Source organism: Eriocheir sinensis, chromosome 9, assembly GCF_024679095.1.
Source record: "Eriocheir sinensis breed Jianghai 21 chromosome 9, ASM2467909v1, whole genome shotgun sequence".
Lineage (NCBI taxonomy): Eukaryota > Metazoa > Arthropoda > Malacostraca > Decapoda > Varunidae > Eriocheir > Eriocheir sinensis.
In genome coordinates, this window is record NC_066517.1 from 9,586,684 (window position 1) to 9,612,338 (window position 25,655).

A 25,655-nucleotide genomic window follows, 5' to 3' on the forward strand; every position below is an offset into this window, starting at 1 on the left:
CTGTTAAAGATTTATTGAATATGATGGAGAGCGGTTTACAAATTTGATGTTTGATTTCTTTTAAGACCCTAGGGGTAATTTTGTCTGGACCAGGAGCTTTGCTTACTTTAATCTTTTCAATTGTGCGTAAAATGTCACTTTCTACGATGAGCACGCCACTTAACATCTTTTCGGTCCTTCTAACCTCCGGCGGTTGAGGTGATAAACAATCTTCGTCGGTAAATACGGATGCAAAAAAGTTATTTAGGATTGTAGCCATTTCATTTTCATCGTTCGTGTGGTTACCATTTTCATTAGCAAGCGGTCCGATACCACAAGTGAGTGACTTTTTATTATTTACATAGCTGAAAAATTCTTTAGGATTAGATTTACTTGTTTCCGCTATATATTCTTCAAGATTTTTCTTGCTTTGTTTTATTAATTTCTTGGTTTCGCGGCGAATTCTGTCCAACTCTAGTTTGTCAGCCTCGCTCTGAGATGATATGTACTTACTGTATACGCGTTTTTTAAGAGATAGGCTATTTTGAATTTCGTTATTCCACCATTTGGGTTTCTTCTTAGAAGCTGAACGTCTGTTACGATAGGGTACGCATATGCTTATGGCATTGTTCAATATTGTGGTGAAGGTCCCCCAAGATTTATCAATATCTGTTTCCGCCGTGATTTCAGTACAGTCAGAATTATTTAGAATTGATCGGAGTCTTACGATATTCGCTCTCTGATAATCAGGCACCTTTTCTTTACTAGGAGTTACTTTACTTTCTTTCATATTGATGCTGAATGTGATTGTTCGGTGATCGCTAGAACTAAAAATTGGACCAACATTTACTTCGTTAACTAAATCAGCTGTCGTTGAAAAGATAAGGTCAAGTATATTATTTTCCGAGTCGGTTCTTGAACGTGTTGATGTAAATCACTTTCTAGTAAATTTGTGTACAGGTCGAGCCCTGTATGACAGTTCAACGGTTCACCCCATCTTTTCACTGGCAAGTTAAAGTCCCCAACAATTACTGCCTCGCAACTGCTACTTGTTTCTAATAATAATTCACTTAATGCGTGGTCGATATCAAGAGTCTGCCTTGGCGGTCTGTAGATAAGTCCAATTACTATTTTACGAGATTTATTTTTAATTTCAATGAAGACCGTGTCTACATTGGTTATAATATCTGTTTTCACGGATACTGGATGGAGAGAGTTGTGGATATAAAAGATAACGCCTCCACCCTGTCTGTTCTCTCTTTCATGACTAAAGATGGTATAACCCGGTAATCTATATTCCACAATGAAATCTCTATTTGAAGTGTCTATCCAAGATTCTGTGACTCCGATGATGTGATAATGATTTGTAGCTGCGAGGACTTATAAGTCTTCAAATTTGTTACGTAGGCTACGAGCGTTTACATAGCAAGCTTTAATGTGATTCGAGTTGGGAGTTTTGCGAGTTGAGTGCACCCTTACGGTGGAGCTGCTGGTGTTCTCGCCTCCGCGTTTTTTGGCTTTCGAAGAGCCACTTGGTCACAGAGCAGCCTCCCGAAACGGGCTGCTCCAACAGGGTTTAAGTGAATGCCATCAGGAAGGAACAAGTCTGAATCGTAGTAAAAATTGTTCCACAAGTTAGCGAACTGGACGTTTTCTTGTGAGCAAAGGGACTGAAGTCTGTTGTTTGTGCTGAAGGCCTTACTGTAAAAGCTAGATTCGGCACCGACCCTCGGGAGGATTCCTGAGATTATGATGTTACTGGCATCCGTTTTACGTTTATACTGCTTGATCATGCGGCGGTATTTCTCAAGCAGTTCCTCAGAAAGGGTTGTCTTTACGTCATTTGTCCCCGCGTGAATGACAAAGAGAGTGTTTCGGTCGGCATTTCTCGTGACATCATCGCAAGCTGCGGTGATGTCGTCCAGTCTGGCACCTGGATAGCAGTAACGTTTTCTGCGGCCGTTTGATGAACGACCACAGAACTCAACCAGCTGGCCACGCACCATGGAGTCCCCAACTAGGCGAGTCTCGAACTCATCCTCCATGGTGTCTGCCAGCACCTGGAACCTATTGAAGGTAGTGGGGGTCAGTAAATCCTTGGTTGCCTGCTTCGGTTTGGCTCCATTCCTTACAGGTTGGAACCCGACATCCTGTGAAGCAGGAAGAGAAGCGTTAAGTGGGGCAGGCTGGAAGTTGTCCTGTGAGGCAGGCTGGGAGTTAGCCTGTGAAGCAGGCTGGGGGTTAGCCTGTGAGGCAGGCTGGGGGTCATCCTGTGAGGCAGGCTGGCGGTTGTTCTGTGAGGCAGGCCGGGGGTTAGCCTGTGAGGCAGGCTGGGGGTTAGCCTGTGAGGCAGGCTGGCGGTTGTTCTGTGAGGCAGGCTGGGGGTTAGCCTGTGAGGCAGGCTGGGGGTTAGCCTGTGAGGCAGGCTGGCGGTTGTTCTGTGAGGCAGGCTGGGGGTTAGCCTGTGAGGCAGGCTGGGGGTTAGCCTGTGAGGCAGGCTGGGGGTTATCCTGTGAGGCAGACTGGGAGTCAACCTGTGAGGCAGGTAACACGTCCTCCCGTGAAGCAGGAGGGTCGTCTGGAGAGGGCACAGTCTCAGTGGAGGGCCTCTCCACCATCGATGGTGGAGTCACTGCCACATTAGTTAAAACAAATTCCTGAAGGGCTACAAATTTCTTTTCAAGATCATTGTGCTTGACTTTCCATTCAGTCACGGCCTTCTGAAGATGTAATCTTTGAACGCAGAGGCGGCAAGTTTTACTCAGCTGGAAGAACTGAGTTGCAAAACGTCCGGGACAGACGTCACACTTAAGGTTCGAAGGCATTGTTAGAAATTTAAGCGAGTTTACAGTTTGGGCAAATATTAAAAGCGCTTTTAAAATAACTTAAATTGTGACCATAAATTGAATTGTATAAAAATTGTGCATGGAAAATAGATGCTGCTGTGTTAGATGCCTCCAACACTGGGAGTTCGCTCCCACAGGGTCTTGAAAACGCCTCAAAGACCAATCGCTTGTCCTGAGCCTCGGTCACGAGAGAGACTTTCACAACCCGGCGCTTTTCAGCTATTGTCCTCGAAGTTTTGTCCCATAGCACGGGGCCGGCGTAGTCACACAGAGCAGAGCTGGCAATGGAGGAGAGGAACCAGCAATTCGTTCCCACTTTCCGAAACGTCTAACACAACTCTGCGACCCTTTCGAGGCCTGGCCAGTGGCACCTGTCACCAGGTGTTCTCCACCAACTCTAGAGAGTATCAGATGCCCTTCCTGAGAGACCAAAAGACTGAAATATTCCTTGAGTATAAGAAAAACCCTCAGAAACTCCACCTAGAAGCCGGGAGGTACAACCTCAAATGGCCCACGGAAGACATCTCTTTCAGGAGAAAACAAGAACCAGCTGTTATGCAGAATAGAGATGGGAGTACCGTCGATAGAGGGGAGGGACGGGGAGCTCACACCGACAACTGGTTCCCAGGGAGGCTTTTTTTAGTGTAGAGGTCGCCACACTCCTCTACACCGCAGGCCTAAATAATTAGGCACGGTCCAGCTGACTAGGACCCTGGAACTCCAGCCATTGTCTCATAAAGAGATCCTCTGCCTGCAGTCCAATCCACCACTGCTGCTGCCCAGAGGCTTCACCGTGACCCTGGCACGGGAGACAGATCAGGTATTACACCTTGTCCAAGGGTGACCTGAGACTATGCAGGGCAGGGACGTCTAGTTCCTTGAGGTGAAAACAATTCACCTTTTCATTGTTACCTTTCAACTATCCATCAGCTGAATCCCAACCTTTTCATTGTTACCTTTCAACTATCCATCAGCTGAATCCCAACCTTTTCATTGTTACCTTTCAACTATCCATCAGCTGAATCCCAACCTTTTCATTGTTACCTTTCAACTATCCATTAGCTGAATCCCAACCTTTTCATTGTTACCTTTCAACTATCCATCAACTGAATCCCAACCTTTTCATTGTTACCTTTCAACTATCCATCAGCTAACTTCATCCTGCTCTTTTGATAATAATTTCTCTATTCTGATGATAAATCAGCTTTTCACTTGAACAATGTTTTCGATACTTTTCTTTTCCACGTACCTACCTCCTCATTTTCTGGTAATTTTTCCCTTCCAACCAATAATCAGCTTTTTACTTGAACAATGCACTCACCACTTTCCTTTCCACACACACTATACCAGTCCTACCTTGAGGCTGTCGGACCAGGAGGGCTTGGGGCACGGGACGATGGGGTCGGGCTTGACAGGCTGCACGTGGCGTTGGAACAGCAGCAACACACAGTCCATGATGCGCATGATGAGGTGTGGAGGCCGGCCCAGCTTACGGATGGTGGCTGAAAGGTGAAAAAATGCTATTGCCTGGACTCTGGCTGTAAATGATCTTGAACCTATGGAACTAACCTATTATTAATTGCTGTTTATATGCTAATTGCTTTAACAAACTTATGAAATGCATGCCTCCACCTTTTCTGCACGTGAATTTTCACTCAATTTCATCTCTATGCAGCCCAACTTCCTAATGCAAGAGTGAATCCGTATCTTCATTCTTTCATCTTTCTCACTCGTACACTCTGGAACAGCTGTCTATCTATATTATCTATACCTCACCTATGATTTGAACTTCATGAGGGGAATATCAAGACACCCTCGAGCTAAATTCAATCATCTTTTTGTCATCTTTCTGTGTTGTCTAGAACAGTGGTTCCCAACCTTTTCAAAGCCACGGACCAGTCGAGCAAATGAAAAAAATTCTGCGGACCAGTACCATAGGCATAGATCCAAGTATACACTGACATTTATATATTCCAAATACATGTTTTATTTTTTTAGCAATTTAAAATTCACTGGGACAATACCATGTAATGTAATGTTTCACATTATACAAAGTAAAGTGAATATAAAGGCTAAATTATTCAAATGGATGCCATGAGGGAAAAATACTACACTAACTACAGCACTTAGTACTGCAATAGACATGGAAAAGACCAGCTGTCATGGTGATAGATTCATGTACCTATTTCAAGGTCTATCAGTACACCAAAATGTAATATATCTTATGTTTTACAAATTAAATTAGAAATACATATACAGTCATCCCTCAAATAGTATGGGGGTTAGGGACCCAGGACTCCCTTACTATTCAAAAATCTGTATAAAATTAGTGCCCCCCTTAGAAACACTCCTGGGCTGTGTTTGAGAGAGAATCGGGACTCTCGGAATGTCCCGAGTGCTCTCAAACGTGTGACGCGGCAGCACGAGTTGCCAACTCAGCACGTCTGCTGGCTACTGGCTTTGAGAGGTGGAGCGCCTTCGTGCTGTGATGACGTCATCAGCAATATGGAGGCCCAAACAAACACATATAAGTGTTTCCATTGCATTTCACCTCTCTGTGCCCCATAACCACTGCAGCTTCCTTTTCATCTTCTGTTGTAAGGAGTTCGTCAGCCAGGACAGCTAGTAATGCATGTTAAACGTCGCCAGGAAAATCAGCGTACGCCATTTTGCTGCGAGTGAGACGCCGTTACCATAGCAACGACGAGGCTTAGTAAAACGACGGCCTTTATCTTCACTCTTGCAGCACTCTTGGAGCACTGGCAGTTACTGGGGCAAGAATTTCTTTTACACTATGATTTTCAGGGTGTTGGCCCTGAAGGAGGAAGCTGTTTCAAAGGCTGTAGTTGGGACCGAAAGGGACAACTACCTCCCGAACCAAGACCAAGACCAAGATGATAGATACAGCAAACACTGCTCTCATTCACGTGGTATGCTCTCCCTACGGCAACGTAATTCATCCCAAAACGTAACTTCTAAATCTGAATTTTTCTGCAAGGTGAACACCTATCTCAAACACTTTGGGGTGCTTTCAGCAGGTGTTTTGGTAGAACAGTGTTGCCACTTATGCCATGGCTACTTGGTGTGACGAGCGGGAAATTTAAAAATCCTAAAAAAAATCTTCCATGACAATCGGCATAAAACCGAAACTGTACTATTGAAAACCGTACTATTTGAGGGACGACTGTATATGCATATTACTCGTAATCATGAACAAAATAAAAAGTCACTAGTAAACCAATTTGGCAGACCAGCAAATCATAAGCCATGTACCGGCACCAGTCCGCAGACCATGGGTTGGGAACCACTGGTCTAAAAGAAGCATTTTTTTGGCCAGTTTTTTGTTCGTCCTTTGATCTGTCTCCTTTATCAATAAGAAAAAGATGAATAGACAACAAACATCCACTAGTGAGAGGCCAAAGAGAAGGTTACCTATATGTGCTGGCTTGATGGTGTTCAGCGCAGCCTCAGCCTCCTCCAGGGCGGGCCGAGCTGCCTCCAGTTTCTCCTCGGCCAGGGACTTGTCTTTGGCGATGTCGTTGACGAGCGCCTGAGCCTTGTCTCGCACCTTCTCCACCTCCTCCTTGATGGTCTCTGCCTCTTCAGCTCGTCGGGTCACTACCTCAAGGATCTGGGTCACAAACACACTGGCTTTCATCTCACATATAAGGAATTCATCAACTTTTCTACCAATTATATTTATTACCTGTATTTTTCCTGCCAGTTTATAAGATACACCTTACAACTTTATTTTCCACCTTTGTTCTATATGGCTCTAGTGCAGTGAAGAACATATTGAACCACTAGAATTACTGAACAAAAGTCACAGTAAAGGGAAGGAGCTGGTAATTCACTTATACTATGACCTCTATGGCAGACTTGTAAAATATTCTGCTTAACCTATTCAATGATTTACCACAAACAAAAAAGGACATACAGTACCACAAACAAACAAAAAGGACATAAAGTACCACAAACCAACAAATAGAACTACAGTACCACAAACCAACAAAAAGGACATACAGTACCACAAACAAATAAAAAAGGACATACAGTACCACAAACAAACAAATAGAACATACAGTACCACAAACCAACAAAAAGGACATACAGTACCACAAACAAATAAAAAAGGACAGACAGTACCACAAACAAATAAAAAAGGACATAAAGTACCACAAACCAACAAATAGAACATACAGTACCACAAACCAATAAAAAGGACATACAGTACCACAAACAAATAAAAAAGGACATATAGTACCACAAACCAACAAAAAGGACATACAGTACCACAAACAAATAAAAAAGGACATACAGTACCACAAACAAACAAAAAGGACATACAGTACCACAAACCAACAAAAAGGACATACAGTACCACAAACAAATAAAAAAAGGACATACAGTACCACAAACAAACAAAAAAGGACATACAGCACCACAAACAAACAAAAAAGGACATACAGTACCACAAACAAACAAAAAAGGACATACAGTACCACAAACAAAAAAAAAGGACATATAGTACCACAAACAAACAAAAAGGACATAAAGTACCACAAACAAACAAAAAAGGACATACAGTACCACAAACAAACAAAAAGGACATACAGTACCACAAACAAACAAAAAGGACATACAGTACCACAAACAAACAAAAAGGACATAAAGTACCACAAACAAACAAAAAGGACATACAGTACCACAAACAAACAAAAAAGGACATACAGTACCACAAACAAACAAAAAAGGACATACAGTACCACAAACAAACAAAAAGGACATACAGTAACATTAACAAACAAAAAGGACATACAGTACCACAAACAAACAAAAAAGGACATACAGTACCATTAACAAACAAAAAGTACATACAGTACCACAAACAAACAAAAAAGGACATACAGTACCATTAACAAACAAAAAGGACATACAGTACCACAAACAAACAAAAAAGGACATACAGTACCACAAACAAACAAAAAGGACATACAGTACCACAAACAAACAAAAAAGGACATACAGTACCACAAACAAACAAAAAAGGACATACAGTACCACAAACAAAAAGGACATACAGTACCACAAACAAAAAGGACAAACAGTACCACAAACAAACATAAAAGGACATACAGTACCATAAACAAACAAAAGGACATATACAGTACCACAAACAAACAAAAAGGACATACAGTACCACAAACAAACAAAAAGGACATACAGAACCACAAACAAACAAAAGGACATACAGTACCACAAACAAACAAAAAGGACATACAGTACCACAAACAAACAAAAGGACATACAGTACCACAAACAAACAAAAGGACATACAGTACCACAAACAAACAAAAAGGACATACAGTACCACAAACCAACAAAAAAGGACATACAGTACCACAAACAAACAAACAAAAAGGACATACAGTACCACAAAGAAACAAACAAAAAGGACATACAGTACCACAAACAAACAAACAAAAAGGACATAAAGTACCACAAACAAACAAAAAAGGACATACAGTACCACAAACAAACAAAAAGGACATACAGTACCATTAACAAACAAAAAGGACATACAGTACCACAAACAAACAAAAAAGGACATACAGTACCATTAACAAACAAAAAGGACATACAGTACCACAAACAAACAAAAAAGGACATACAGTACCACAAACAAACATAAAAGGACATACAGTACCACAAACAAACAAAAAGGACATACAGTACCACAAACAAACAAAAAAGGAAATACAGTACCACAAACAAACAAAAAAGGACATACAGTACCACAAACAAACAAAAGAACATACAGTACCACAAACAAACAAAAAAGGACATACAGTACTACAAACAAACAAAAAAGGACATACAGTACTACAAACAAACAAAAAAGGACATACAGTACCACAAACAAACAAAAAGGGACATACAGTACCACAAACAAACAAAAGGACATACAGTTCCACAAACAAACAAAAGGACATACAATACCACAAACAAACAAAAGGACATACAGTACCACAAACAAACAAAAGGACATACAGTACCACAAACAAACAAAAGGACATACAGTACCACAAACAAACAAACAAAAGGACATACAGTACCACAAACAAACAAAAGGACATACAGTACCACAAACAAACAAAAGGACATACAGTACCACAAACAAACAAAAGGACATACAGTACCACAAACAAACAAAAGGACATACAGTACCACAAACAAACAAACAAAAGGACATACAGTACCACAAACAAACAAAAGGACATAAAGTACCACAAACAAACAAAAGGACATACAGTACCACAAACAAACAAAAGGACATACAGTACCACAAACAAACAAAAGGACATACAGTACCACAAACAAACAAACAAAAGGACATACAGTACCACAAACAAACAAAAGGACATACAGTTCCACAAACAAACAAAAGGACATACAGTACCACAAACAAACAAAAGGACATAAAGTACCACAAACAAACAAAAGGACATAAAGTACCACAAACAAACAAAAGGACATACAGTACCACAAACAAACAAACAAAAGGACATACAGTACCACAAACAAACAAACAAAAGGACATACAGTACCACAAACAAACAAAAGGACATACAGTACCACAAACAAACAAAAAGGACATACAGTACCACAAACAAACAAAAAGGACATACAGTACCACAAACAAACAAAAGGACATACAGTACCACAAACAAACAAAAAGGACATATAGTACCACAAACAAACAAAAAAGGACATACAGTACCATAAACAAATATAAAAAAGACCATATAGTACCACAAACATAAAAGGACATACAGTACCACAAACAAACAAAAAGGACATACAGTACCACAAACAAACAAAAGGACATACAGTACCACAAACAAACAAAAAGGACATATAGTACCACAAACAAACAAAAAAGGACATACAGTACCACAAACAAAAAGGACATACAGTACCACAAACAAACAAACAAAAGGACATACAGTACCACAAACAAACAAAAGGACATACAGTACCACAAATAAACAAAAAAGGACATACAATACCATTAACAAACAAAAAGGACATACAGTACCACAAACAAACAAAAAAGGACATACAGTACCACAAACATAAAAGGACATACAGTACCACAAACAAACAAACAAAAGGACATACAGTACCACAAACAAACAAAAGGACATATAGTACCACAAACAAACAAACAAAAGGACATACAGTACCACAAACAAACAAACAAAAGGACATACAGTACCACAAACAAACAAAAGGACATACAGTACCACAAACAAACAAACAAAAGGACATACAGTACCACAAACAAACAAACAAAAGGACATACAGTACCACAAATAAACAAAAGGACATACAGTACCACAAACAAACAAACAAAAGGACATACAGTACCACAAACAAACAAAAGGACATACAGTACCACAAACAAACAAACAAAAGGACATACAGTACCACAAACAAACAAAAGGACATACAGTACCATAAACAAATATAAAAAAGACCATATAGTACCACAAACAAAAAAGGACACAGTACCACAAACCAACAAAAGGAAATTCAGCTGATGTTTTCTGCAGCTTTAAAGAAGGACGATAATTCTCCACCCACCTTCTGTGCTTTCTCCGAGGCCACTGCCAGCTCTGCCTCCATGACCGAAAGTTCCTCCCTGAGACGCTCCACAGCCACAGACGCCTCCTGCAGCTTGTCCAGGCCAGATGTCATCCTGGTAGCAGACTCGCCTATCTCCTCACGCTTCTCGTTATATATTTTCTTGTAGATGCTGATGAAGGAGAGGAAGGACTTGGGGGTGACATGAGCTGCCCGCCGGTACCTGTATAGTGAGAGAATGGATTGGTGGGTGACTCCATTAACCCCTTGACTGTGGATTTCCTACAAGAGGACATCACCAAGCGACAAGAATGGAACAAAAAGTGGCTGCTGTAATTCAATGAAGAAAAATGTAAAGTCATGCACCTTGGGAGAGGAAATCCAGCACACCATTACCACATGGGAAACACTCCACTATCCACCACAGAGGCAGAGAAAGACTTGGGAGTATATGTCACCAGGCTACCAGTGAAGGCGAAATCCGTGGCAATTGCAGCGGATGGATTAAGCTGTTTCTATAATTCTAAACTCATCTGTACTCACCTTTTGTTAACTTATCTATGAGCTTAAAGTATGATCACTTGAATGTATCAATAGCTATAAATTGATATACTAAAGTTAGGTTTATACAGAGATGTCATTCTAAGTAACACATAACAAACTAGAAAATGATGAGAGTGGGACAGCTTCACTTCCATCAAAATGAGACATGAACTTTACCTCTGAAAATAGTCATTGCAGAGTTGAGCCACATGGTCGTGGATAGTTCCCATGCCCTTCACCAGGCCAGTCTTCACCTCAGAGGTGCTGATGATCTCGTAACTCTCCAGGAAGTGTTGAGCTACGGCCACCAGCGCCTCTTTGGGCCATGGCTGGAACCAGTCTATTGTGCAGCCGCTGATCAGGCCCGGGAACTTCATGGCTCGGGTACGAAACTTCTCACCAACCTACAGAGAAGACAAATCCACTTTTTCTTCTTCTTTTCATTTAACGTCCATATTTTTCTTTATGGGGTTGGCCAGGCTATGAATCTCTCTCACTGTGTTACTAAAACCTACTAACTTTTAGTAACTGTGTTACTAAAAACTCACTAACTTCTCGCCAACCTGCAGAGAAGACAAATCCACTTTTTCTTCTTCTTTTCATTTAACGTCCTTATTTTTCTTTATGGGGTTGGCCAGGCTATGAATCTCTCTCACTGTGTTACTAAAACCACTAACTCACTAACTTCTCACCAACCTGCAGAGAAGACAAATACACTTCTTATTCTTCTTTTATTTTAACATCCTAATTTTCCCTTATGAGGTTGGACGGGCTAAGAATCTCTTCCACTGTGTTACCAAAAATCATCATCTAGACTCCAGAAGATACTTTATGGAAATTCTAATGATAAGATGAAGCGTTTCTTTTGTGTGCATATTTAAAGCATGGCTACTGATTGTGGCTGGAGCTGAGGACTGTTTACTTACAGGGGAGAAGCAGAGGACGACGTGGAGGTTCTGTCGGGTGCGTGTCAGGAAGAAGTCCATCACGTTCTCCGGCGTGGGTGGGCGGCGCGGGTGTTCTCGCTTCATGACGGGAATCAGCTCACTCACAATCTCACCCTGCTCGTCACGGTTAAACAGATTGCTGACCATACCTGAAATGGAGCAATGTGAACTTTGAGCCTACTTAACGACTGTGCACCTTTGCCCTCCTTCTGCCACACTTTCCCTTCCCTTCCCTCATCTTCCCTTAGCACCCAGAGTATAAACACTTCTGAGGAGGAATAATATTGCCCTCCTTCTGCCACACTTTCCCTTCCCTTCCCTCATCTTCCCTTAGCACCCAGAGTATAAACACTTCTGAGGAGGAATAATATTGCCCTCCTTCTGCCACACTTTCCCTTCCCTTCCCTCATCTTCCCTTAGCACCCAGAGTATAAACACTTCTGAGGAGGAATAATATTGCACTCAAAACCTACATAACACCTTTTCATCCTTCCCTTCCCTCATCTTCCCTTAGCACCCAGAGTATAAACACTTCTGCACTCTAAACCTACATAACACCTTTTCATCCTTGCCTTCCCTCATCTTCCCTTAGCACCCAGAGTATAAACACTTCTACACTCTAAACCTACATAACACCTTTTCATCCTTCCCTTCCCTCATCTTCCCTTAGCACCCAGAGTATAAACACTTCTGCACTCTAAACCTACATAACACCTTTTCATCCTTCCCTTCCCTCATCTTCCCTTAGCACCCAGAGTATAAACACTTCTGCACTCTAAACCTACATAACACCTTTTCATCCTTGCCTTCCCTCATCTTCCCTTAGCACCCAGAGTATAAACACTTCTACACTCTAAACCTACATAACACCTTTTCATCCTTGCCTTCCCTCATCTTCCCTTAGCACCCAGAGTATAAACACTTCTGCACTCTAAACCTACATAACACCTTTTCATCCTTGCCTTCCTCTTGTTGCATTTTCCCTTCCCTTCTCTCATCTTCCCTTACCAATTAACATCCAGAGTACTAACACATCTGAGGAAGAATTGAACTCTGAACCTACATAACAATTTTGCATCCTTGTTTTCCTTCTGCTGCACCTTCCCTTCCCTTCTCTTGTCTTTCTTTGCCATTCAGAGTATTAAAGCATTTGAGAAGGTATTGAACTCCGAACCTATATTACAGCTTTCCATCCTTGCCTCCCTTCTGCTGTGCTTTCCCTTCCCTTCCCTCTTCTTCCCTCAGCATCCAGAGTATTAACACATCCGAGGGGGAATTGAACTCTAAACCTACATAACTTTGCATCCATCCCTTCCATCTGGTGTATTTTCCCTTCCCTTCCCTCTTCTTCCCTCAGCATCCAGAGTATTAACACATCCGAGGGGGAATTGAACTCTAAACCTACATAACTTTGCATCCATCCCTTCCATCTGGTGTATTTTCCCTTCCCTTCCCTCTTCTTCCCTCAGCATCCAGAGTATTAACACATCTGAGGGGGAATTGAACTCTAAACCTACATAACTTTGCATCCATCCCTTCCATCTGGTGTATTTTCCCTTCCCTTCCCTCTTCTTCCCTCAGCATCCAGAGTATTAACACATCTGAGGGGGAATTGAACTCTAAACCTACATAACTTTGCATCCATCCCTTCCATCTGGTGTATTTTCCCTTCCCTTCCCTCTTCTTCCCTCAGCATCCAGAGTATTAACACATCCGAGGGGGAATTCAACTCTAAACCTACATAACTTTGCATCCATCCCTTCCATCTGGTGTACTTTCTCTTCCCTTCCCTCGTCTTTCCTTAGCATCCAGAGTATTAACACATCCGAGGGGGAATTCAACTCTAAACCTACATAACTTCGCATCCATCCCTTCCATCTGGTGTACTTTCTCTTCCCTTCCCTCGTCTTTCCTTAGCATCCAGAGCATTAACACATCTGAGGGGGAATTGAAATCTGAGCCAACATAACAACTTTGTATCCTCGTCTTCCTACTCCTGCACTTTCCCTTCCCTCCCCTCATCTTCCCCTAGCATCCAGAGTACTAACACATCCAAGGAGGAGAGAAGAGGGGTGGCAGACTTACCCGAGGACAGCACGTTGTTGAGGTACTCCAGGAAGGCCTCCTCCTTCACCTCCTGGTCCGTGAAGATGAACGTTGTGCCCTTGCCCTGGATCCCACACGTCCGGTACAGCACCTTCAGGTCCTCAAGCAGGTTGGCGGTGTTGTATGATCTGCAGGATTGGTAGGGTTGGTAGGGGGTTGGTAGCAAAGGGTTGGTAGCAAAGGGTTGGTAGCAAATAACATAGAGAAATGCTTTGCTTATGGATAACAACACCTTTACAGTTTTTAGTGAGGTCACTGTTGTCAGTGTGTTTGAAGACAATGGTCATAGAATGGGTATTACCACAATATCTGTGTAAATGATGTGATTACAAGTCATATTATTGTACAAAAAGAACAAAAAATAATGAAAGTTTGAACAGTTACTTGAATAGGTAGAGCTGTGCTATATGGAAAAAAGTGAGTTGAAGTTTAAGTTTACACACAAACTCTCTCCAGGCTTAAGAGAACCCACCGAGTGAGTGCAATCTGGAACGTCTTGTAGCCGGCGATGAAGGACGCCAGCTTGGTGAGTGACTGCTTCCCTGAGCCTCCCACGCCCACCAGCAGGGCATTGCCGCCGGGGTTGCGGATGATGCGGGAGATCTGTTGGGAGTGATCGAGGGCCAAAGCTGCGTGTTTTCATTACAGCTTGAATGGCAGGTAACAGGATGATCTACACTACTGTCTTGCATGCCTGTCTGCTTTCAGTGGCATTACTTAAATCACTTATAAACTAGTCTTATCAAATTATATAAATACTATGTAGAAAACTTACTTTAGATCAAAGACAACTAATGCTAAGGAAGAGCAGAACGACCTAAGGATCCTGCACCTGAACAAAGAGGCTGCTCAGGGTCAGGCAGAATGAAGTGCTGCTGTAGGAACAAAGGCAGCATATGTAACTGTGTATGAAGCCTCATAACACAACTAGAAGGACACTCATCCCCCCAGCCAGACTTACCCTTGTGAGATGAATCATGGCATCTGTGAAGAAGACCAGGTCCATGCCGGCCCCTCGCACCATCTCGTTGTACTGTGACAAGAACATCTGCAGGCGGTCCTCCAGGGCAGAGAAGGATGGGATGGGCTCGTACACCTTGGGCATCTCCATGTCCAGATCCTCACCCTCGTCCCCAGTGGGCTCCGGGGCATCCCTGTGGCATACAAGCACAAATGAAGAGGCTGTTTATGATACAATGGCTTTTATCAGTTTCAAGTAACTTGACAAAGAAAATTTTCACCTGAGGAAGTCCACAAAGTAGTTGGTGTGAGTAATCTTCTTGGTGACTTGTGGGCCGAGGTCCTGCTGTGCCAGATTCACCAGCGACTCTTCAAACCACTTCACGTCCTTTAGTGACGTGAACCTGCAACAAGGCGAGCTTTATCAGCTGATGCGGCAATAGCAATTAATTCAATACTTCATGGTTGTAGGCAAACAATATAAAATTTGCAAAGTTCAATAAAAAGATAAAATCTTCTGAGAATAAAAAAAGGAAATATGTACAAATAAAGTAATATTGGAGTTGGACATCATTTGGATGACAGAGGTGACTAGTGAAGGCATGACATGACCCACCTGTCAGAGATCACCCTGCAGCACTCATGCCGCCACAGGGCCATGAGGGTGTCACTGGAGGTCACCACATTGGGCGCTGCCCCCAACATGCCCTGCCAGATGCGAGACAGGTCACGTAGGTTGAACACGTAGTGGAACTTGGCAGGGGTGGGCAGCAGCTTGTTCTGTACAAAAGATGATTTGTTACATTAGTACTGGGGTCACATAACTTTGTGGAATAAGATGTAATGAAGTTTCTCACTTCCACCAATCACTGTACTCAAAACAGTTTTCATTACAGTGAGTCAACTGATTTCCCTGATCTCCTTAGCTCTGCCTCTAGCCTCAGTCCCTGTCCTCAGCAGAGTGACTAACTTTGGTGTGTGACCAGAGGCGGCGTGTGAGAGGCACCAGCAGGTCCACCAGTCCCCGCACTTCATTGTTGAAGCCACGCTTGGTGCTGAAGTGGCCCCTCGCTATCACCCCAAAGATCTTGTTGATGGAGCTCTCGGAGGGGATGGTGGAGTTTAAGATACAGAAGTGGCGCTTCAGGCGAGCTGGAATGTCATTGCGACCTCCACCTGCGAAGTATCAACCATGTGATCTGCTGGCCAATGAGTGTATTTAAATACTTAAAGATTCGTGATAGTACACAGGATCATTGCCCTTGACTTTTATCAGCCAGTGTTCTACAGACCTGGATGTCCCATGGCTGCCAAAAACTGTAGATCCACAATGTTTGTAAAGTCTCCTGGTTTCTCCAAGCTGTAGAACCCTCCCATCTCCATTGTTTGTCGGACAATCTCATTGGTGGGCTTTAGGAGAGAAAGAAATATTTTCAAATAAAAAATATAATAAATAATAAATGTTAAATAAAAAGATGAAAAGTATTTACATATTTATGAGACTATAGACATAGTGAGGAAAAGTAAATAAAAGTCTTTCTAGAATTCCGAGCAGAGAGGAAAACCTGAAGAAGAAACTCAATCAGCCAGTCAGTTGGACAGTGGCAGCGGGCAGTACCTGGTCCCCCCAGTCGTTGATGTGCGGCATGTTGAGGTCATCAATGAACACCGTCATCTTCTTCCCGGCTGGCGGCCCGAAGGTGCTGCCCATCCGTTTGTCAATGTAGCTCTCGATAGTGCGCTGGAAATGCAAAACTTATATAATGACTCACTTTTTTTTTTTTTACAGCACAGGAAGCAGCATAAGGGCAACAAAAAGAAAATGCAGAAAAAAGCCTGCTATTTGTTGCTCCCACAAAGCAAAAAGTAAAGAGTGGCCAAAAGAGAGGTCAATTTCGGATGGAAGCTGTACTGCATAATGGAAAATATGTCCAAAGAAAAAGGGAATTTCTTTTGACTAACTGAAGTATGATAGCCACTTGCACACACACACAAAAAATTCAAAGCTCTATGATAATTGACAAGAAACCTGATTCAGCATAAACAAAGTGGTGGTCATAAAGCTGAAATTCTTGAGTCACAGCAAATCAATTCCTCTCACTTGGAAATACAGCGGCGTGGAGGCTGAGGAGAAATTAAAGTTGCGACAGAGATGGTCCTCGGGGTTGTATTTCTTCATGAAGGCGTTGATGGTGACTGTCTTGGCGGAACCCGGCTCACCGATCAGCAACACTCCCTGAAAAAGAAAATGTATAGTGTTTAACCCCTTGACTGCAGATTTCCTACAAGAAGACATCACCAAGCTACAGGAATGGAACAAAAAGTGTCTGTTACAAATCAATGAAGAAAAATGTAAAATCATGCACCTTGGGAGGGGAAATTCAGCATACCAATACCACATGGGAAACACTCCCCACCACCACAGAGGCAGAGAAAGACCTGGAAGTATATGTTACCAGGCTACCAGTGAAGGTGAAATCCGTGCCAATCGCAGTGGACGAGTTAAGAGATCAATAATACACTGGTCACAAAAATGCAAATCCTGGTTATAAGGAAAAGTAACAAGTAAATGGTGAAACAACATCTGCATCAAGGAATGTCAGGCAGTCTCACCTTCCCCTGCTGGGCAATGATGTGGATGAGGAAATCCATCCTGACGTTGTCCACATTAGGCACCAGGAAGGACGTGTAGTCTGGGGAACCACTTTCCGGGTATATGAACTCATTCACGCGCGTCTCCCAGTGTTGCCAATACCCTGTCGGAGAGGCGAGAAGATTACCACCAAGAGCAAAGGAATGGTGATGCTCGTACACTATCTTGCACTACACTATTCATACGGGCATCACCAAAAGTATCCTTTCTTCCTATAAATAGACAGCAAATGGAGATAAAAAAATTATTGAAGTACAGTAAACCCTCGATATAACGGACCCGCTTATAACGGATTCTGGATATGACGGACAAGGTCAGAGGTTCAGAAATCCACGGGGACCGACCGAGAATATTTTTTGAACGAACTGCACCCGGTAAGTAGCTACCAAAGCATCTGCTAGCCATCTCGCCCTCCTCCCTTTATCTGATGTCCCATCCTTTGGTTTTTGTAGTCTTTTTCAACTCACCTGATGAAATATTTTCCTTTTTGTGGTTCCCATTCAAATGGGGAATGTATTTACACCACACGAAAGTCTTGTGCATCAATCCAGGACGTAAATGTAATGGAAAATAGCCAAGTGTTTGTGAGTGTCCGTAATGATACAGCTTAAGTGGTCGCCCCGTTGGGTAGGTTCGGTTAGAATACGATAAGTTTGGTTGGTTTCATTTATTCGGCAAGTTGTGTGGGGCGGTGTAAATATGGTGTAAATACACTGCGCAAGACGGGACAGGGCGGCGGTGGTGCGAGAAATATACCTCCTCGCAGTAATAAGTTGCTCTGCTGTCCACCACATATGTGCACTCCACTTGTGATCTTTGTGAGAGGTGAGTGAACTATAGAAACAGTAAGCAAGTTGAACCACTGAGAGCTAATTTGCGGCTGCTCCGGCGGGCGGCAGTGGGTGTACAACAGGCACTGAAAATTCAATCAATTATTGACTTATGACAGAAGCAGTTAGCAGATTATTTCATCACGCATCGAAAACTACCAAAAAAAAAAATGTCGTCTGCTAGTGCGAGATAGACGCACTTCTAAAATTTTACCCATACCCGTAACAATGTGGCCCCCTTGCAGGGCCACACTGCCAACCTGGCAGCCTCAGTGCCTCGCAGTCCATCGCCAAGTGTGCTGTGAAGCTATATAGACAACGTGCAGACAAGACACATTAAAATATATATACACAGTAAACCCTCTGCCTGGTATCCGGGTTAATAGAGCCACGGGGTCACCCAGATATGGGAAAAACCCGGATATGGTGTAGGTTAAGTCTACGGACCTGAAAACCCAACGTCCGCCTACCGCATTTAATATATCATCGGCACAAAAGAAGCTACTTAAGATCACGCCCGTAAGCCCATGACAGCCTTCCACACCTGCGCACATGTATATATATGAAACGAGTGCAGGGAAGATATGTTATAGCCGTAAAAAAGAAAAATATGTTAAGGGCTACATCTCAGCTGCGCCGCCACCACCCCGCCCGCGCCGGGAATATATATCTTTATTGTCTCACAAAAGAAGCTACTTAAGCTTATGCCCGTACGGCCACGTCAGCCCTTAACGCCTCCGCACACGTGGATATATGAAACGAGTGCAGGAAGGATGTATTATAGCCGTAAAAACGAAAAAATGTTACAGGTTATGTCAAACTGCCCACCTTGCCCAGCCGCCCCAAGAATGTTTTACCTTATTTTCTGCAATATTACATTGTCTACACTAACGCCAGTGTAGGCAAGCCTTTCCCCATCCACAGTGAATGCGTGGGCATTGTGGCGTCTCTTGCAAATGATAATTAGTGACATAACGTAAGAAAAATTGTCGGGGCGTTGCAGGGCTCTTGTCAGCATCCGCCATGGCCACAAGGACGCGAGTGTTAAGATTCGCTCCTAACGTTGTAATTAACGCTTGTACACCAGAGATATATATATATATATATATATATATATATATATATATATATATATATATATATATATATATATATATATATATATATATATATATATATATATATATATATATATATATATATATATATATATATATATATATATATATATATATATATATATATATATATATATATATATATATATATATATATATATATATATATATATATATATATATATATATATATATATATATATATATATATATATATATATATATATATATATATATATATATATATATATATATATATATATATATATATATATATATATATACCGATTGACATTTGGGATCGGTACTACCAATGTAGATTACTACCGATACCGATCATTCGGTATTTTGAAGAAACTCGAATACCGCTACCGATCGCATGATTGGCAGTCAATCGGTATCGGTAGATTGAAAAAGCCTTGGACTTTTTGTTAAGACTTAGAGAGAAGACGACCCGCAAAATGAAACGGACAAGTTTTCACGTTCGGCGCATCTATGGGAAGCAGTTAGCAGGAAATTCCAGGTATTACTTTGACGTCATCACGCTTAGCCAATCACCGGCCGTTCTGGGCGTTCTCAGCCAATCAGAGGCAGCCACGACCTAGCAGATTCTCGCCGCCAAAAGTTTTGGCGGAGCCCCACTCTGTTTGGCCTGCCGGCCAGTAGCCTACACCTACGCTCTAGCTCCCGCTCTCGACAACGTGCTCAGCCTCATCGCCTAGTGTTTTAAGTGGCAGTGTTTTTAAGTCCACCCGCCCAAGGCAGCACTTAATCGTTTTGTGCTTTTAACTTTTCAAGTGATTTTCCTTTTTAAACTTTATTTTACATTAAAAGTTTTGATCAAGTCAGTGAACTATTAAATCAAATTCTTACGAACCAGAGGTTAGGAAATGCTGTGTGTTGAGTGAGTGTTTTGTATGTGGCGCCGGGGCCCGTGTGTAGGAGTGTGAACCCTGTCAGAGGGACGCTGCAGAGTGGGCTAGTCACGTAAGCCAGTGTCACGTGTGAGGCAGCGTGGGGGAGAGGTGAGGTGTGGAGGCAGCGTCTCCTTCCCCCTGTGGACTTGAGGACGTGTCCTGGGCAGAGGCCATGGGAGTGAGGCTCTGTTAGGTTAGGCTCCAAATTGATGACACAAACTTAATCGTACTTGTAAACTCATTGCTTACTGACTACTTCTATGGCTTTCAAGCTTTCTATAACCTCTGTTAGAATTAATTTCACACAACACTTCCTGCCAATCTCAAGAAGGGCGCCGACACCGACCTGGAGTAGGAGGCTCAAGACTGCTTCAGTTGTAATTTTTTTTTGTGTTGGGAAGAAATTTATTTTGTGAAAGTTAATAAATAATGCTGTATTGTCTAGTTTGTTTAAATTTAACTTTTTTTCAGTTTGATGTTTATTTTTTGAGGGAGAAATTCATTTATTAAATAAGTTATGTATTTTTGAACTTAAAAAAGGTATTAAAAGACTCTAATTTACTTCTATTCTTAAGTTAACCGAAATAAGAGAGAAATAACTTAAAAAGTGTGTTATGGGCCTTTAAAAGCATTTTTTTATTATATAATTATAGAGTTTTTAATCTACCGATACCGAATCTATACCGATCGGTAGATTTCTGAAAAATCTACCGATCTACCGATACCATTGACGCTCGACATCTACCGACTACCGATACCGGTGGTAGATTTTTTCTACAGAATCCCAGCTCTGTATATATATATATATATATATATATATATATATATATATATATATATATATATATATATATATATATATATATATATATATATATATATATATATATATATATAGTTTCATCGGCGCCATGGTAAGCGCCACAAACACCACACACAGGCAAAGCAATGCCTGGAGAAGGTAGGGCACACACACAATGGCAATTAACTGGGCCATGTTGAACATAAATAATGGCGGGCAAGGCGCTTGTTGTGTTGTGGTGCGCAGGGTAAAGAGAATAGGTAAAGAGAATCTCTTTACCTTGGTGGTGCAGTACGCTGCCCGGGAAGGGCTTAGAGGCATCACGCGGGCAATTTGAATGACTTTTGGCGGCGCACAACAATTTTGTATTTTTATTGGCAAAAATCACATTTTTGAAAACTCCCAGATACGGGCGAGGTCGGATACAGTGCACCCAGATAACAAGGTTTACTTTATACCTACGTTTATTAGGTTCGTTGGTATTATTGTGCGTATATTTTTTTTTCCGCCTCTTATAACGGTCTTTCGGCATTAATGGACTAAGGTCCCCCCCAATTAGTCCATTATATTGAGGGTTTACTGTAATATAGACCAATCATAACCTTTCTCCAACTTCTATAAGCACAGTGAAGTAAAATTTACCTATGAGAACACACTGAAGAAGTACAAATAGGTAAAAAGAAATAAGTAAGAAGATTTAAGGAAAAATTAGATGACAATAGATGTGGAGACAGAACCAAAAGTGTAGCTCAGGCCCTGTATACTATAAGGCTGCATTTACACCAAGCGAGTCGTGTTGAGTCGCGTTGCATCACGTCATGAATCACCACCCCAGTTTTAACACTGATCTGTACGGGTTTTTGAAAGAAATCGTTTACACCGGATGCGTCGAGTCACGTCACGTCGCGTCTCATCGCATCGCATCGCATCGAGTCACATATAGGGCTGGACCTATTTTTGACGTCAATCACAGCGAGTCTGCCGTGGTGTGTTCAAGCATGCTGGTGGAACTCCTAATCAACTTAGTTCAAGAGCCCCCTGCTTTATATGATTCCAGTGACCCTAACCACCGGGATCGTGATGTCTTCGCTGCTTTATGGAAAGAAGTTTTCAGTTTTACGTATCATCCTGAAGCATGCACACCATTCACTCAACCATTCATACATATGTACATACAATGCACACAGTGTTAAGAGTGGGGCCTATCACAAAGCTATGTTAGTAGGACAAGGGACAAGGGGGAGTGGGTATATTCATATATTTAATATGTATATTTTCAATATTTGTAAATAACAATGTACACCATTCATACAGCATCCGTTACATTCAATCATACTCAAGCATACGCCAAGAAATTATACCCGTCATCAAAAACATGAAGTAAATCATAACTCGCCGATCCCTTCTGGGAGGAAAGCGGCTCACCCAGACACACGAACATCAACTTAAGTATGATGGAAGAAAAGAAAACAAAAGAAAAACAACAGCAAGAAAAGAACTAAAAAGAAAAGAAAAAGAAAAGGATTTGAAAAATGCCAATAGAAAATAAAAGAAAAAGAGTGAAAGACCAATGGAAAACAAAATAAATAAGATAAATTAATAAAAAAAATAAAAAAAACATGCATCCATTCTCCATGAAATCAAATGGGTCATTGAGTACTGACTTGACTTAGGTTGACGCAGTCAGTGTAAACGGAGTTCCATCAATATGAATCGCCTCAAATGACTTGACGTGACTCGACTCGATGCGACTCGCTTGGTGTAAACGCAGCCTAACTAGGTAAGTACACACACACACACACACACACACACACATACCATTCTCATCCACTCGGTAGTCAAAGATGGAGTCGGTTGGTCCTTTGGTACACTCGGGCAGGTCCAGCGCAGTGAACTTGTTCTTGAGGTGGTCTTCCAGGCGGGCGCGGTCTGCCAGCTCCAGCAGCGCCCCAATGCTCCACATCATGGCGAACACAAACAGGCGGTGGATGTGCTCCTGGATTGGTGCCGTCTGCGTCTGGTTGGCAAAATAGTCGTGTCATTCCGTAGTTAACTTATGGGAAAATTTTAGTATCAACTGCCAACAAGTTCCTCTAGATCTGAGTCATGTTTTTCTAAGTTCTGTTTAATCTGAATAATACTCTCATAAAATCTTTAGTTACCTCAAGGGAAAATTTTAGAATCACCAGTAAACAATTTCCTTTAGATTCTGGGTAATGTTATACAGGTTCTGTTTGATCTAAGTAACATTTTGAGGGTATATGAATCAAACCTCCGTAGTACTTTTGAGGTTGTTCAGGCTAAACATTCCACAGCAAGCTTTACCATTTATCCATGTGAGAATAAATCATTGAAATTTTTGACTACGGTTATGATGGAAATAAATCTAAACAAATAAGATTTTATACTTTATTTTTTCTTACCTGAGGACTCCCACTCACCTGCTGTCTTCACCTGCAGCCTCACACTCACCTGCGGCACTTCCTCGGTGTCCGGGTCATGGTTGCGGCGCTGATGGTGTTGGGGCACCGGCTCGTCTGGCAGCAGCCCCTCCAGCACCTTGCTGGCCTGCATACACACAACAACATGAGATGCCTGGCCCTGACCCACACACCTGACACTCACCACTAAATGCTAGGCAAACAGGTAAAAGAAAGAGGTATTTTTTCCATTATTTCAGTGGAATGACACCCAAAAAAAGTGAAGTTTTTTATGTTAGCTATTGCAAAAATAAATTGTATACATTCAAAGGATTTTCATCAAATAAACTTGGAAAATGACGTATAATTCCAGCAGTTAACTAAGTATCTACTTCCATGACAGATGTCCTGTTTATCTACAGAGAACTGGTGCTGAATGCAAAGTTCCTGGAGACATGCCACAATGCATTGTTTGTGAGACAGAACTTCATATTAGCAAACAGTTTAGTATTGACCGGCATCCTCCATCCCCGTGATCCTTCTTAGGTGCCAACTAAATGTTACTTGGGTCCACAACATCCAACAACAAGTTCCTAGTATTTGCTACGGTCAACTTCATTCCCTTCTTTTAACTTGTATTTACGTCATGCACAAAACTACGAGTGGCCCCAACTACATTCAACCTTTTTAAACTAGAATTCAAGATGACCTTTTCTACCTAGGTGAAAACAGCTAAAGCATAACAGGTCAGGCTCTGTTAGGTCAGGTCATCTTTGGATTAAAGTTCAATAAGGTATGATGAAGTTCAGAGATGTAATAGCATTTTTAGAACTGCATATTACCTCTGAATGCATCATATAACATGCTCAACACCAAGTTCCTAGTAGATGTTATGTTCTGATAGTGTTAATCATTGTGACAACCTTCAGCCCGTACCCTGGCTTGGCAAGGCCCAGTCGTGTGTGGACAACATTCCCTCCCTCTTGCTCATCCAGCTCCCTCCCTCTGACTTCCACGTCCTAGGATTCTCTTCCTTTATACTTAACATTAGATGCAAGTTAGGGTACTGACTTCCAAGTGTAAACAATTGTACATGTCAAATGCCAAATCAGATATCAAAGGACTTATTCATAGGAAGTAAAAATATAAGTGTCTAGAATACAGTGATCGTTGTCTAATTTCAACTTCAGAACTCTGCAGTTATCTCTACTGAGGCATGTCATTGTCTCCTTCAGCCATCACACTTGCACCGTCACAATAATACACAGCATGTAAAGCTGTGATTATGTGTAGCCTTGGAAAGCTGATGCACAGCCCGGCGTCTGAGGACGCCCACAACCGTCAAATGTGATGGAAGATTTGGAGCTACAGTGACGACAAACAACGGTACTACTTTACTACGAGGCAGGACGGAAGACAGGCTTCCAGTGACTCACGACAATGATCAAAAATCATATCAGGTCCTAAGAAATCATATAACAATACAGTCAACACTTGGATAACAACACCCAATACAAAAATGCAAAAGAAAAAATGTAAAGGACAAAAAACATACCAATATCCTGCCACAGCAAACAACAAACAACATATCATGCAAGCATTACAGCTGCATTCCATCCAACCAGTGTCTAGTAATGCTGCAATGACCAAACAACACTACTGCTAAGATCAATGGCAATGTTAGGATATAGCCATTACATTTAGCAGACACAAACTATATATATATATATATATATATATATATATATATATATATATATATATATATATATATATATATATATATATATATATATATATATATATATATATATATATATATATATATATATATATATATATATCACATTAAATATGTACATGTATGTTGGATAATATTTATTTAAG

At 41.6% G+C, this 25,655-nt stretch overlaps 1 protein-coding gene across 4 annotated transcripts in view; it reads right to left on the reverse strand.

The window, feature by feature from the left end:
* LOC126995905 (dynein axonemal heavy chain 5-like) overlaps positions 1-25,655 on the reverse strand; it is a 237,639-nt gene that overhangs the window by 27,571 nt on the left and 184,413 nt on the right. For all 4 annotated transcript variants that reach the window (XR_007750824.1, XM_050855800.1, XM_050855799.1 and 1 more), the window contains 17 exons: positions 23,821-23,916; positions 23,167-23,365; positions 17,642-17,784; positions 17,130-17,264; positions 16,647-16,769; positions 16,321-16,438; positions 15,999-16,204; positions 15,645-15,808; positions 15,310-15,432; positions 15,030-15,222; positions 14,541-14,671; positions 14,048-14,196; positions 11,942-12,111; positions 11,193-11,419; positions 10,473-10,695; positions 6,258-6,456; positions 4,182-4,327 (listed from right to left, as the gene is read on the reverse strand). Coding sequence is in view for 3 of the 4 variants with exons in the window: in XM_050855800.1 (XP_050711757.1) it covers positions 4,182-4,327; positions 6,258-6,456; positions 10,473-10,695; positions 11,193-11,419; positions 11,942-12,111; positions 14,048-14,196; positions 14,541-14,671; positions 15,030-15,222; positions 15,310-15,432; positions 15,645-15,808; positions 15,999-16,204; positions 16,321-16,438; positions 16,647-16,769; positions 17,130-17,264; positions 17,642-17,784; positions 23,167-23,365; positions 23,821-23,916 (2,745 nt within the window). In the remaining variant the exon portion in view is untranslated. The remainder of the gene's footprint in view (positions 1-4,181; positions 4,328-6,257; positions 6,457-10,472; positions 10,696-11,192; positions 11,420-11,941; positions 12,112-14,047; positions 14,197-14,540; positions 14,672-15,029; positions 15,223-15,309; positions 15,433-15,644; positions 15,809-15,998; positions 16,205-16,320; positions 16,439-16,646; positions 16,770-17,129; positions 17,265-17,641; positions 17,785-23,166; positions 23,366-23,820; positions 23,917-25,655) is intronic.